At 36.6% G+C, this 13,500-nt stretch overlaps 1 protein-coding gene across 1 annotated transcript in view; it reads left to right on the top strand.

The window, feature by feature from the left end:
• The first annotated feature begins 1,178 nt into the window (after window positions 1-1,178).
• LOC121386425 (Down syndrome cell adhesion molecule homolog) overlaps window positions 1,179-13,500 on the top strand; it is a 149,015-nt gene continuing 136,693 nt past the window's right edge. The window contains exon 1 of the mRNA XM_041517314.1: window positions 1,179-1,733. Within this exon, the coding sequence (XP_041373248.1) occupies window positions 1,658-1,733 (76 nt within the window). The 5' untranslated portion in view covers window positions 1,179-1,657. The remainder of the gene's footprint in view (window positions 1,734-13,500) is intronic.

The following is a 13,500-nucleotide window of genomic DNA, read 5'->3' as shown; positions in this document are numbered from 1 at the left end:
ATGAGGCAACGATGTGTTGAGTGTATTCGCGCCAGGGGTGGATTCACACACTATTAAACGAATGTTCTAATGTGTAAAATCCATGTTTGACAACCTTCAACTTTGACAGCATGTCATGTGACTTTCTTGTATACAGTGACGTTTATTTGTGGTTTTTTGTAAATATGAAACAATAAATTAAATTTTTGGTGTAGTTTACATCATCATTCTAATACACTCTGAAACTTATTTGGTTATAAATTTTTGACCCTTAAATTCTTTTGAGTAGTATACATTGATTTTAATATTTAAATCAGGGTCTTCCTCTACACGAGTTCGCGTGCATATATTTGCATATAATTTATTTGAAAATGGCGGTTAATTATTTTAGCGAACATTGTCAATTGAAGTAAACCAATAAATGTGTAGGACAATGAATTACTATAATAAAATCGCAAACGTAATTAATTAATAAATCAACCACTATTTATTACATTGTTAATACGGTATCACATATTTGAATTAAATCGGGAAATCAATTTAATTACCGTTACACTGGACTCAAGACTCGGTTATTACTTCTCGTTTTATGATATTTCCTGCCAATCAAATATGGACCGTGGGAGTTTTAAACCTAATGCTTTCACACGTGCAAACCGTGTGCATTAACTATGCACTGCAATAAGTCTCCTTACAAAGCCTTTCAATCTTCTTTTTAAAACCTTTTTTCAAAATTGATAAAAACTTGTGTTCTTTTATTTTATTTTGTCGAGGTTTAACCACCGGGGGTTATAACCAGAAAGAATGAACAACGAATTTTTTTTTTTTTTTTTTTACCTGGCACGCGCGTTGTAAATTACTCCGCCGGGTCGCGTGCTCCAATAAAAACTGACAGCCTCTTTGGCACGCGTCGTCCGTGGTCCGCGGTCCGCGATTGGTCAAATCGAGGTAAAGCGAAAGTTCTTTATAAGACCGGTGTCGTTTTCTTTTAGAATTTGTGCCTTTTCCATTGCGAGCTGGCGGGGCCTGTTGGAAAGGGAATCAATATTACTGTAGAGGCGTAGTGAAGCAAATCACTCGGATATCGACCCGTTTCCTCATTGTCTATGCGAATACGTTAATGTAAAAATAGATCGCAGCCTTTCAGTGGCGACGTCATTAACATGCGCTTTGGTAACCAGTTAAGGAGGAGAGTTGACGAGGCAGCGTCCTCGCGCAATGTAACAACACTGACACGTGCGTCATGACGTGAGCGACGGCGGCTTGTTCCGGGAATGGATAATAGGGCGGCAACCACAAAGACGAACCCACCTGAATCGGTGCCGTCTGATGTTTACCTGTGCATGCATCGAACACGTTTCTCACCTGCAGTCGGAATATGCATGCGTAGAGGAAACAGCATGTGATGGAGGTTCTTTAATTCTCAGTCCCAGTGAGGATTATATAATGTAAGATTTGTCACAGAGGAAAGGAAGGCAAACTATGTAATGTGCACTATATCGGTTTGTTCTCTGGAATCATTGCGTGATGACGTGTTTACCTGTTCCGAGATAATGTGATACGGTGGAAATAGATTTCTTATCCACAAGGATGTAGTGTATTGTGTTTCCGGGGTGCCCAGTTACCGCAGATTTTCTAATGTCGATTTGGAGCTTCGACTGGAGTATTACACCACGCTATGATGTTGAAATACGTCACACACCTGAAAACTGTACTTTTTCTATCTTCACTTTTCACCTGTCGTGTTAGTTCAGGTAAGCCATTCATATTTAATTACAGGTAACGATTGAAGCGTAAATACTATTATCTCCTTTGAGTGAAAGAATGTGCGAGAAAGCCTGTATAAAACTGAATGGTTAATTTGCATATTATTTCACGAACGAGCACAGACACCTATATGATAGCGTTGTAAAATCACTCAATTATCTCGAATAATTGGGGCACGGTGTGGGCGATTATAACGGGACGAGCGTAGCTTGAACCATGTGTTGAAGTTTTGCAGTGTACGGTCTGCTGGGCACGGACAACAGGTGAAGACATATGCCGATGTATTGCACCCTTTGTACGACACACTGTTCACATAGCTCGATCAATGGCCACGACGTTTATAACGTAACCTTTTCTATGTAGACCCGTATACCAACAACACGCGACAGCCAGCACTTGTATTTATATATAGTAATAACATTTATAACCGCATTTCTAGATACGGTACCGTTATAACCGTACTTGTAGATACGGTACCGTTATAACCGTACTTAAGAGACGGTTGGATATAATATAAAAAGTTTCAAAATCCAAGATTTTTATACACAAGTTTGTACAAGTTTTGTTTTTAATAATATGTCTTACACTCGTGTAACTACATACATTTACAATGCTTAAACACCTGCGTTTAAAGGGACATTCCTGAGTTTGCTGCATTGTAAGATGTTTCCTACTAATAAAATATCAGTGTCTGTATATTCAATGTGTTTCTAGTCGTCTTAATATTTGTAAGAAGCCCAAACTGGATTTTGTCTTCAAATAATTTCGTACGTACGAAAAAATATATTTTAGGAAATAAAATGAAATTTAACCTAGTACAAATATTAGAATGGTCAGAAACACGTTTAATACACAGCCACTAATATTTTATGCACAAAAATATAGTTGATATGTAATTACATTCGTTAAAAAGTCTCCGTTAGTCCATAACATCTTAAAAATTGCAGCAAATTCAGGAATGTCCCTTTAAGAAAAAACTGGCTTCGTAAATTCGACCCTTAATGTTTGAGTGTGTTTTTTATGTCCGGCCTCCTAACCTCCACAAAGCGTCAACCTCATATTGTGAGACTGTCCCAGTCCTACTCTGGAAGCGTGACACACTGTACACCGTGTGTTTGACGTGAACACTAAAACATTTCCACCAGTACATATGCACTGACTTTACCTATACGTACGACTTAAAGGGACATTCCAGAGTTTGCTGCATTGTAAGATGTTTCCGACTAATAAAATACTTCTAAGATTAAACTTACATATTAAATATATTTTTTCTTATTTAGAATATCAGTGTCTGTATATTCAATGTGTTTCTGGTCGTCTTAATATTTCTAAGTAGCCCAAACTGGATTTTGTCTTCAAATAATTTCGTACGTACGAAAAAACTATATTTTAGGAAACAAAATGATTCAACCTTGTACAAATATTAGAACGATCAGAAAGACGTTTAGTATACAGCCACTAATATTTTATGCAGAAAAATATATTTGATATGTAATTACAATCGTTATAAAGTCTGTTAGTCGATTACATCTTTAAAATTGCAGCAAACTCAGTAATGTCCCTTTAATCTAACAACAATTTATGAGGCATTCGAGAAGAGAATAATTGCTACACAAAATCGGTTGGTTATCTTTCCGACGCAAATATGTATACGTAATACTTATCCCACGATGCGTAACAATCACTTTCTATATAATTTGATTGTATTCCATTTATGCGTGTCAGTACATGTGTGCGTTTGCGATTGTGTTTCTTTTTGCGTTTGCGTTTGCGTATTCGATAACTCGATGGATACATGTATAGATAACGGACAAATAGAAAATACAACACAAACTATAGTCCCTCCCACAGGGAACGCCCTTTTCACACTTTGGATTTTACTATAAGTTATTTATTTCTGAGCCGACTGTTTTGTGACTTGCACACAAAAAGAGGCTGGGATTTTTTGTGTGTGTTATTTCCAAAGCACTTTTAGTTGTTTTTTTCTTACGTCAAACCAAACTGAAATGATTTAAAGAAAAAAAAATTGTAGGAGGATGGGACGGACTATAGGTGTTCCTATCAACATATGGAAATGAAAATGGGTGGTTGTTGTATACAGGGTGCGCTCTGTACTCTTCTAATAATGAATTACAGCTGAACTGGCCATAACGGGCACCTTGTACAACAACCAAATATCAAGTTATTTCTAACTTAGTTATTTTTAGACAACATTTTCCTGTTTTAACATCACAGACTTCTGTTTCTCTCTGTTATAACCGAATCTAAATATGTGTTACAGGTTTATCGTTTTAAAGGGACATTACTGAGTTTGCTGCAATTTTTAAGATGTTATTGACTAACAGAGACTTTTTAACGATTGTAATTACATATCAACTATATTTTTCTGTATAAAATATTAGTGGCTGTATATTAAACGTGTTTCTGATCGTTCTAATATTTGTACCAGGTTAAATTTTATTTTATTTCCTTAAATATAATTGTGAAGAAAAAATCCAATTTGGGCTTCTTACAAATATTAAGACGACAAGAAACACATTGAATATACAGACACATATTCTACACAAGAAAATATATTCAATATGTAAGCTTAATCGTAGAAATATTTTATTAGAAGAAAACATTTTACAAAGCAGCAAACTCAGGAATGTGCCCTTTAAACTAAACTTAGAGTCCATTTTCACGGATTAAAACACGAGCTGAAACTTTAACGAATCATTTCGATGAAAAACGTTTTGCCTGACGGTCATTTTCAAAATCACTCAGGGTTTGGAGTCGGTATCTGGATTAAAAATCCCATGCCTCGACTGGGATCCGAACCCAGTACCTACCAGCCTGTAGACCGATGGCCTAACCACGATGCCACCGAGGCCGGTACATACAAGATAGAGAGACGGACAGACAGGCAGGCACACACTAGTAGGTGATAGATAAGATGGGTAGATAGCTATTGTCGTTCTCGTGTTGGTAATACTTCGAAATTAATTTTAATCATAACAAAAAGTATACACGAAGCTATAAGAATTTTGTTTAAACTCCTCAGAAGTGTCATGGCATTGCTGTCACAGAATATGATAGAGTATATTTTGTTTTTCATAAACGAAAGTTTACTGACGCACGAGTCACATTTTAAGAGATATTATAATCTTATTTATAAAAATAAGTAAATAAATAAATAAAAAATAAATAGATAAATAAATAAATAAATAAATCAGTAAATAATTATATAGAGAGAGTATATTTCTGGTAGTAGTAACAATACAGCGAATAAAAATAAATAAATATGTTATACAAAATGTATCAATGCATGCATGAATAACAAACAGCCTTTGATATACCAGTCGTGGAGTATCATAGTTAATTACTACGTTTTAGATGTGATGTCAAACACTGAAAATAATCAGTGAGAAATGGACACACTTGAACTTGAATTTTAAAATAGTGCAAATAACAAAAGAAGATATAGTATTTTTAATTTTAATTCTTAACAACCACAAATTACTAATATATATATATATATATATATATATATATATATATATATATATATATATATATATATATATATATATATATATATAAACCCAAAAAGAACAAGAATTTTGAAAAAATTTCATGACAATTTTTATTATTAAACTGTACTAAAAGACGTGCTGCTATCTGTGATGTCTTTATTTTTTAAACAGTTCTTTCATTCTTTTTTATATATATATATATATATATTTATGCTGATCATTCCTTCGTTTTGCATTTACCTTAGTCTGACACCCAATAGCCGATGTATCTTTTGTGCTGAGATGTCGTTAAACATTCATTAATTCGTTTATTCATTATGTCATTCAGAAGACGGGGCGGTAACACAATTGTTCGTCGTGATAATTGCCACTTTTACAGTCGGGTCTCCTCCTTTTCACTCATCTTATTAAAATGTTCGCTGTCAGTTTCATTGTGTGTTTTAAAGAGGATAAATTTCAAACGTCTAGTATATAGTACAAAAATAGAACAAATATTTAAATATATTACAAACTTCCAACACCTTTTTAGGTAGATCTTTATTATTATTGTTATTATTATATTATTATTATTATTATTATTATTATTGCAATTACTAATATTATTATTAATATTAATATTATTATTGTTGTTATTATTATGGTTAAAATGGTTAACCTAAAAATTTAAAGTATTTGATTATACAATGATTTTTCGTTGAGGTTTTTCGTTTAGCTACGTTGCTTGTATTTGTTCGTTTGTTTCTTTTCCTCACAAACAAAAACAAACTAGTTCATTAATTTAGTAGAATCCATATAGAGATAACGAATTAAACATGTGAAATAGTTACTGCATTCTGTCACTGTCATATTTTGTTCTCACGCTTTCTTGGGATTTTGTTTCTCATAATTGAATCAATACTCATAAAATAATATAGACAATAAGACTTCTTCTCAATGCGTTATTATTATTATTATTATTATTATTATATATGATTATGATTATTATGATTATTATTATTATTATTATTATTATTATTAAATTTTAAAACATAACTTTGGTATCCTTTAATTTTAACCAGTTAACAACAGAAGTTTGAAAAGCGTTGCATAATAAATTGAATATATATGGTAGATCCATCTGAAAATAAACGCTGATGTTAATTTGATTCAACTTGTAATTTTAATATAAATGTGAAAATAATAACATTTTATTACACTACTAATATTCTGGGTTAAGAAACTAGTCGTTTTGCAAGTTATAATACTGCTTTATAAGTAATAGTACTCAAAAACTTTGGAATTAAAATTCTAGGACTTGTGGATTGGAATTTATCAAACATGGTCTGTTAAATTATTTGTAAAATGTTAAATACTTATGCATCATTGTTTAGTTGTAAAACGTTACAAAGGTGCACTATATTATATATTTATTAATACAATAATACGTAATATAATTATTTTAATTTATAATGACACACAATTATTTACCAAACATAAACTAATTATCAATATGTATTTAGGGAAATGTTTATGTCAGTTTGTTTATACAACTTTCAATTCTTTATCGTCCAGTATACAGTTTAGTGATAATAATAGACCATTGGCTGTGTAAATAAAATTCAATGTTGTTCAAAGCACTCGTGTACTGACAACTTATAATCACGATTTAAAAAAAAAAAAATAATAATACATTTTCTGAGTGTTTTATTTAGGCAATTTTAGAATTAATGATTGATTAATTTAAATAATAAATAAATGTAATTAATATTCTTGCTTTAATAAATAAATGGCATATATATATATATGGATATTTTATTAATTGATAATAATTAGTTTGAGTGTTAAATAAAGGCATTTCTAGAATTAATTACTGAAAAAAGCTTGTTTAATCTCAGGGCAACATGACACTGATAAAGTCAAGATGGCGCTAGACTATTGAGGTATGGTGCTGCACCAGTCTAAAACAAGCTTGGGAAAATACTATACAGTTCATTTGACTATCTTTATTAGGCCACTTTTAGATACCACATTAAACCGTGAGTAAAAGTGAGTGTGTCCTCTTATCAGTTTGATGCAATTGTAAGAATAAGTTTTTTTTGTTTAACGATACCACTAGAGCACATCGATTAAGTAATCATCGGTTATTGAAAGAAGAAGGAAGGAAATGGTTTATTTAACGACGCACTCAACACATTTTATTTACGGTTATATTGCGTCGGACATATGGTTACGGACCACACAGATATTGAGGGAGGAAACCCGCTGTCGCCACTTCATAGGCTACTCTTTTCGATTAGCAGCAAGGGATCTTTTATATGCACCACCCCATAGACAGGATAGCACATATCACGGTTTTTGATGTACCAGTCGTGGCGCACTGGCTGGAATTGTACAGATTAAATGCCAAAACCTGCAAATTAATTGTAGAACAGCGTCATGGTGTTTTATACGTTAACTGAATTTTTTTTTTTAAATAAATTAAATGTATGATACTACATTTAGGGGTTTTAGTTAGATAAATCTTTTATATATTTTATTTCATGTTAAATGTTTTAAATGCGTTTTAATGTAATATTTATATTTTTATCCGTGTCGATTATTAATATTTTATAGTTTCTCATAACTCTATATGGAGCGACTTATTGCTATTCTAGATATTATGGTGTTTAGTGATGTTTTAAGTTTTAACTGAGGTGAACTTTAATAAACAATTTGTCTGCCTGTCTTGTCACATTACATTTTCGAATTATATATGCAAGAATTATATGCAGATCGATTAATTTGTAGTTCGTTATGACATGGTGTAACAAAGGCCGTGGTATGTACTATCATGTCTGTGGGATGGTACATATAAAAGATCCCTTGCTGCTAACCGAAAAGAGTAGCTTATGAAGTGGCGACAGCAAGTTTCCTCTTTCAATATATTATGTCTGACGCCATATAACCGTACATAAAATGTGTTGAGTGCGTCGTTAAATAAAACATTTCCTTCCTTCCTTCCAATAGCCGATTATTAATTAATCAGTGGTTTTAACTGTTTACATAGTGACACGAATTATAAGAGATCTTGTCTACCAGGGATGTGTGCTTTAACTATATGCATTGGCGTAAGAAGCGGGGGGGGGGGGGGGGGGGGGGCATGCGTTTCTCTTCACATTCTGGCACCTTCCTACGCCCCTGCTATGATTGAATATAACTACGAAAATAAATTGAAATGAAACCATTCCAATATGATTTGGCGCTCAATTTGATTTTTCAAAACATAGCTTTGTGTAAAGGATGAAAATGTTTTATTTAACGACGCATTCAACACATTTTATTTTCGGTTGTATGGCGTGGGACATATGGTTAAGGACCACACAGATATTGAGAGAGGAAACCCGCTGGTGCCACTTCATGGGCTACTCTTTTCGATTAGCAGCAAGGAATTTTTTTTATATGCACCATCCCACAGACAGGATAGTACATACCACGGTCTTGGTTACATCAGTTGTGGAGCACTGGCTGGAACGAGAAATAGCCCAATGGGTCCACCGACGGGGATCGATCCTAGACCGACCGCGCACCAAGCGAGCGCTTTACCACTGGGCTACATCCCGTCCCTCTTTGTGTAAAAAAATAAAAAACAGATTTTAAAATATACTCCCTGAATGGCCTCGTTACTTCAAATAGGTTTCAGCCACAGAAGTCGAGCAATCTTAGGATGTTAGGTATTGGATATGTGTAGTCCATACAACTGTTTATCCTATAACTTACCCATGATATCCATGTGATAAACCCATGTTCGGGTTCCGAAACCCCCCCCCCCCCCCCCCCCCCCCCCTCCTCCTGAAGCAAATGGTCCGCTTTCAGAACTAAAACATACAGGTTTATACATATGGAGTTTCTGGTGGTGCAAAACCAAATCGAAAAAGGGTCCACTTGGATCATATTCGGAACCCCCCCCCCCCCCACACACACACACACACATACACACCCCACCCCAGGTCCAGATCACGCTACGCCCCTGTGATGTGTTGCTGTGGATAGGTCATTTGCTTACAAGCCAACAAGACCCGTGTACCTGAGCGTAACGTTTTCAAAGATTTGTTTAAAATGCTTGACGTCAAACTAATCGTGATGACGTCATATTATCGATGGCGGCGACTTTAGTACTGTGATATACTAAAAAAACTGTAATTATAATGTTATTTTAGAAGTGTTATAGGATAAACAGAATTCGCTACTCGTGTTTTTTAATATGAAAAATATCAACCTCGTCTATTTAATCGGTATTTGTCTTGGCTAAGCCTCGACAAATACCGATTAACATAGACTCTGTTGATATTTTCCATATTAAAAAATACTCGTGACGAATCCTCTATATAACATATCCAGAATAAAGGCCCCAATGTGATATACTCATCTTTTATAGGCCAAGCGCATCTATAGACAACAGACGTAAAACTTGTAGTATATAGATCTATATATTATTTCCGGTGAATCGATACGTCTTGCAGAAATAGAGAACACAAAACCAAATTGATTACAAACATAACACGCAGGCGGTTCCATGCTGTTCACTATTTACATGCTGTAACCCTCGACAATGTGAAGGACGGTTTTTTGGTTTTGTCGTTAAAAGTTTATTTTGTTTAACGACACCACTAGAGCACATTGATTTAATAATCATTGGCTGTTGGATTTGGTGATTTTGACATATAGTCTTAGAGAGGAAACCTGCCACATTTTGCCATTACTAGCAATGGATTTTGTGTTTGCATGATCACACAGACAGTACAGCACATACCACGGCCTTTGATATACCAGTCGTGGTGCAATGGCTGGAACGGGAAATAGCCCAGCGGGTCCACCGACGGGGATCGATCTCAAACCGATTGTTTTGTTGTTGTCTTGAAATTGATGTGTTATTGTATTTTATTATTTTGTTGTTGTTGTTGTTGTGAGAGGCACACTGATTACGTGTAAACCCTGCCGTCTTTAAAGGGACAAACCCTAGTTTTTAAACACTAAGGCATGTGTTTCACTATTAGAGCCGTTTATTATCACTGAAATAAAACTTGACTGGTATTTTATTGTTTAGATTATCCATTTCCGTACAACCGAAGTGTTTCTGGTCATCCTGGTGTTTCTAATACCACAAAATGCATTTTTCATATTTTTTAAAGACGCACGTGCGTCTGAGAAGTAACGGTTATAGAGTCGCATTTTAGTCTATTTTTAAGGGTATTTCAACGTCACAGACTCTTGTTTCACTCTGTTGTATCCAAAGTTGTTACAGGTTTGTAAATTAACCAAACTTAGTGTCCATTCTTACGGGTTGAAATTAGTGTCTAGGTGGAAAATATGCCTTAGTGTTTAAAAACTAGGATCTGTCACTTTAATTTAAAAACAGATGGTCTGAACCAGTAGTACTTTTTGTTACATATACGTTTATTTCATTTCAACTTGTTTGTGCTTATATCCAATTAAGGTTAAACAACGCTGTCCTGGGCACACACCTCAGCTATCTGTGCTGTCTGTCCATGACAGAGTGTTAGTTGTTAGTTGTTAATGGTTAGTGAGAGAGAAGAGGGTGTAGAGGTCTTATACCTACCTATTGAGTTGTTGAGTTTTAGGAATGGGCCTTTATTTCAACCCCCCCCCCCCCCCCCCCCCCCCCGTGCTTATATCCAATTAAGTTTCAAGCACGTTGCCTTGGGCACACACCTCAGCTATCTTGGCTATCTGTCCATGACAGAGTTGTTAGTCGTTAGTGTTAGTGAGAGAGAAGAGGATGTAGTGGTCTTACACCTACCCACTGAGTCGTTAAAACTCGCTCTGGGTGGGAGCCGGTACCGCGCTGCGAACCCAATACCTACCAGCCTTATTTCCGATCAGCTTAAAGGGACAGACCCTAGTTTTTAAACCTTACAACATATTTTTCATTATTAGAGCCGTTTGTCATCACTGAAATTAAACATTACTTATATTTTATTGTTTAGATAATCCATTTCCGTAGAACCCGAAGTGTTTCTCTGGTCTTTCTGTTATATCACTAATATCACTAAATGCATTTTTCATATTTTTTAATACGCACGTGCGTCTGAGAAATAGCGGTTATTGATTCGAGTTCTAGTCTATTTTTTAAGGATATTTCCCTGTTTTAACATCACAGACTCTTGTTTCATTCTGTTGTAACTTTATCCAAGTGTGTTACAGATTTGTAGATTAACTAAACTTAGTATCCATTTTTACGAGTTGAAACTAGGGTCATAACTAAACTTAGTGTCCATTTTTACGAGTTGTAACTAGGGTCAGCGCCTTTAACCACGACACACCACCGAGGCCGGTCACAGATCTTCTGAAATAGGCGCCTATCCGAGCGGTCGTTCTAACCACTGAACCAACATCTTGACCTGTTTCTAAATGACGCGCTGAAGTAGGAATGTTTACATATATTCGTGCTATTGATCACTTCGCCGGGAATATGTATTGATTGCCGCGTCAATACGCGGTGTGGAGTGTCTACCTGTAATTGAATGCAATATGACGCTCGTCAAAACACCAGGCAACCAGTGCGAGTCCCTACAATCAAAACACAGACGATTCAAAAGACGGGTTTGTCTCGCTTTGTCTAGTTCTCAACCGCCACTTAAGTCCGTTCATGTAACTGAAACGTGGTGGCCTGTTGCCTTTAATAATCACAAGCGTGTCCGCTTATTTACACCAGTTGCGTGGTCGGTCTGGGATCGATCCCCGTTGGTGGTCCCATTGGGCTATTTCTTGTTCCAGGGCAGGACGTAGTAGCCCAGTGGGGGAAACGCTCGCTTGATGCGCGATCGGTATAGGATCGATCGCCGTCGGTGGGCATACTGTGCTATTTCCCGGTCCAGCCAGTGCACCACGACTGGTATATCAAAGGCCGTGGTATGTGCTATCCTGTCTGTGAGAAGGTGCATATAAAAGATCCCTTTCAACTCATGGGGAAAAAATGGAGCGGGTTTCCTCTCTGAGACTATATGTAAAAATCACCAAATGTTTGACATCCAATAGCCGATGATTAATAAATCAATGTGCTCTAGTGGCGTCGTTAAACCAAACAAACTTTCTTTGTTTATTTATACCGGTCTCGGCGCTGAATTGGTTCAGCCATCGGACTTAAGTCTGGTAGGTACTGGGTTCGCATCCCAGCGCGAGTTTCAAGCGTAGGTAGGTAGGTGTAAGAGCACTACCTCTCAATCACTAGTCACTAACGACTAACACTAACCCACTCTATCTATCTCTCTCTCTCTCTCTCCTCTCTCTCTCTCTCTCTTCTCTCTATGTCCTCCTCTCTCCTCTCTCTCTCTATCCCTCTCCCCCTCTCCTCTCCCTCTCTCTCTCTCTTTCTCTCCTCTCCCTCTCTCTAACTCCTCAGCTCTCTCTCTCTCCCTCTCTTCTCCCCTCTATCTCTCTCTCTCTCTCTCCTCTCTCCTCACTCACTCTCTCATAAACGAACTAACACTAACCCACAGTTGTACTGGTCCTGGACTCAAGTCTCGCGGGAGGGCTTCTCTCTCTCCCTCTCTCTCTCTCCCTCTCTCCTCTCTCTCTCTTCTCTCTCTCTCTCTCTCCTCCTCTCTCTCTCTCTCACCTAACGACTCAACACTAACCCCAACAGTTGACTTTTGTCCTGGACAGACTGTACAGAGAGCTGAGGTTCTTCTCTCTCTCTCTCTCTCTCTCTCTCTCTCGCTCTCTCTCTCTCTCTCTCCTCTTCTCTCTCACTAACGACGACTAACACTCTAACCCACAGTTGACCTCTGCCTGTCCTTGGACAGGACTGTTGTACAGATTGAGGGGCTCTCTTCAATATCTCCAGGTCTCTCTATCTCCTCTCCTCTCTTCCTCTCTCCCCTCTCCTCTCTTCTCTCTCTCTCTCTCTCTCTAACGACTATGACACTAACCCCACAGTGACTGTCCTGGACAGACCTGTACCAGATAGATGATCTGTTCTTTCTCTCTATCTCTCTCTCTCTCTCTCTATTCTCTCTGCCCTCCTCTTCTCTCTCTTCTCTCTCTCTCTCTAAACGACTACGCACACCTGGAACTCCCCATTATCTGTCTGGACAGACTGTACAGACCTTAGTACCTCCTCTCTTCTCTCTCTATTCTTCTTTCTCTCTTCTCTTCTTGTCTCATCTCTCTCTCTCTTATCTAATAGTCACTAACACTAAACCCACAGTTGACTGTCCTGGACAGACTGTACACTGAGAGTCTCTCTCTCCTCTCTCTCTAA

The sequence above is a fragment of the Gigantopelta aegis genome, chromosome 12, assembly GCF_016097555.1.
Source record: "Gigantopelta aegis isolate Gae_Host chromosome 12, Gae_host_genome, whole genome shotgun sequence".
NCBI classification, from domain to species: Eukaryota; Metazoa; Mollusca; class Gastropoda; order Neomphalida; family Peltospiridae; genus Gigantopelta; species Gigantopelta aegis.
Note: the sequence above shows the minus strand (reverse complement) of the source record. Positions and strands in the feature narration are given on the sequence as shown.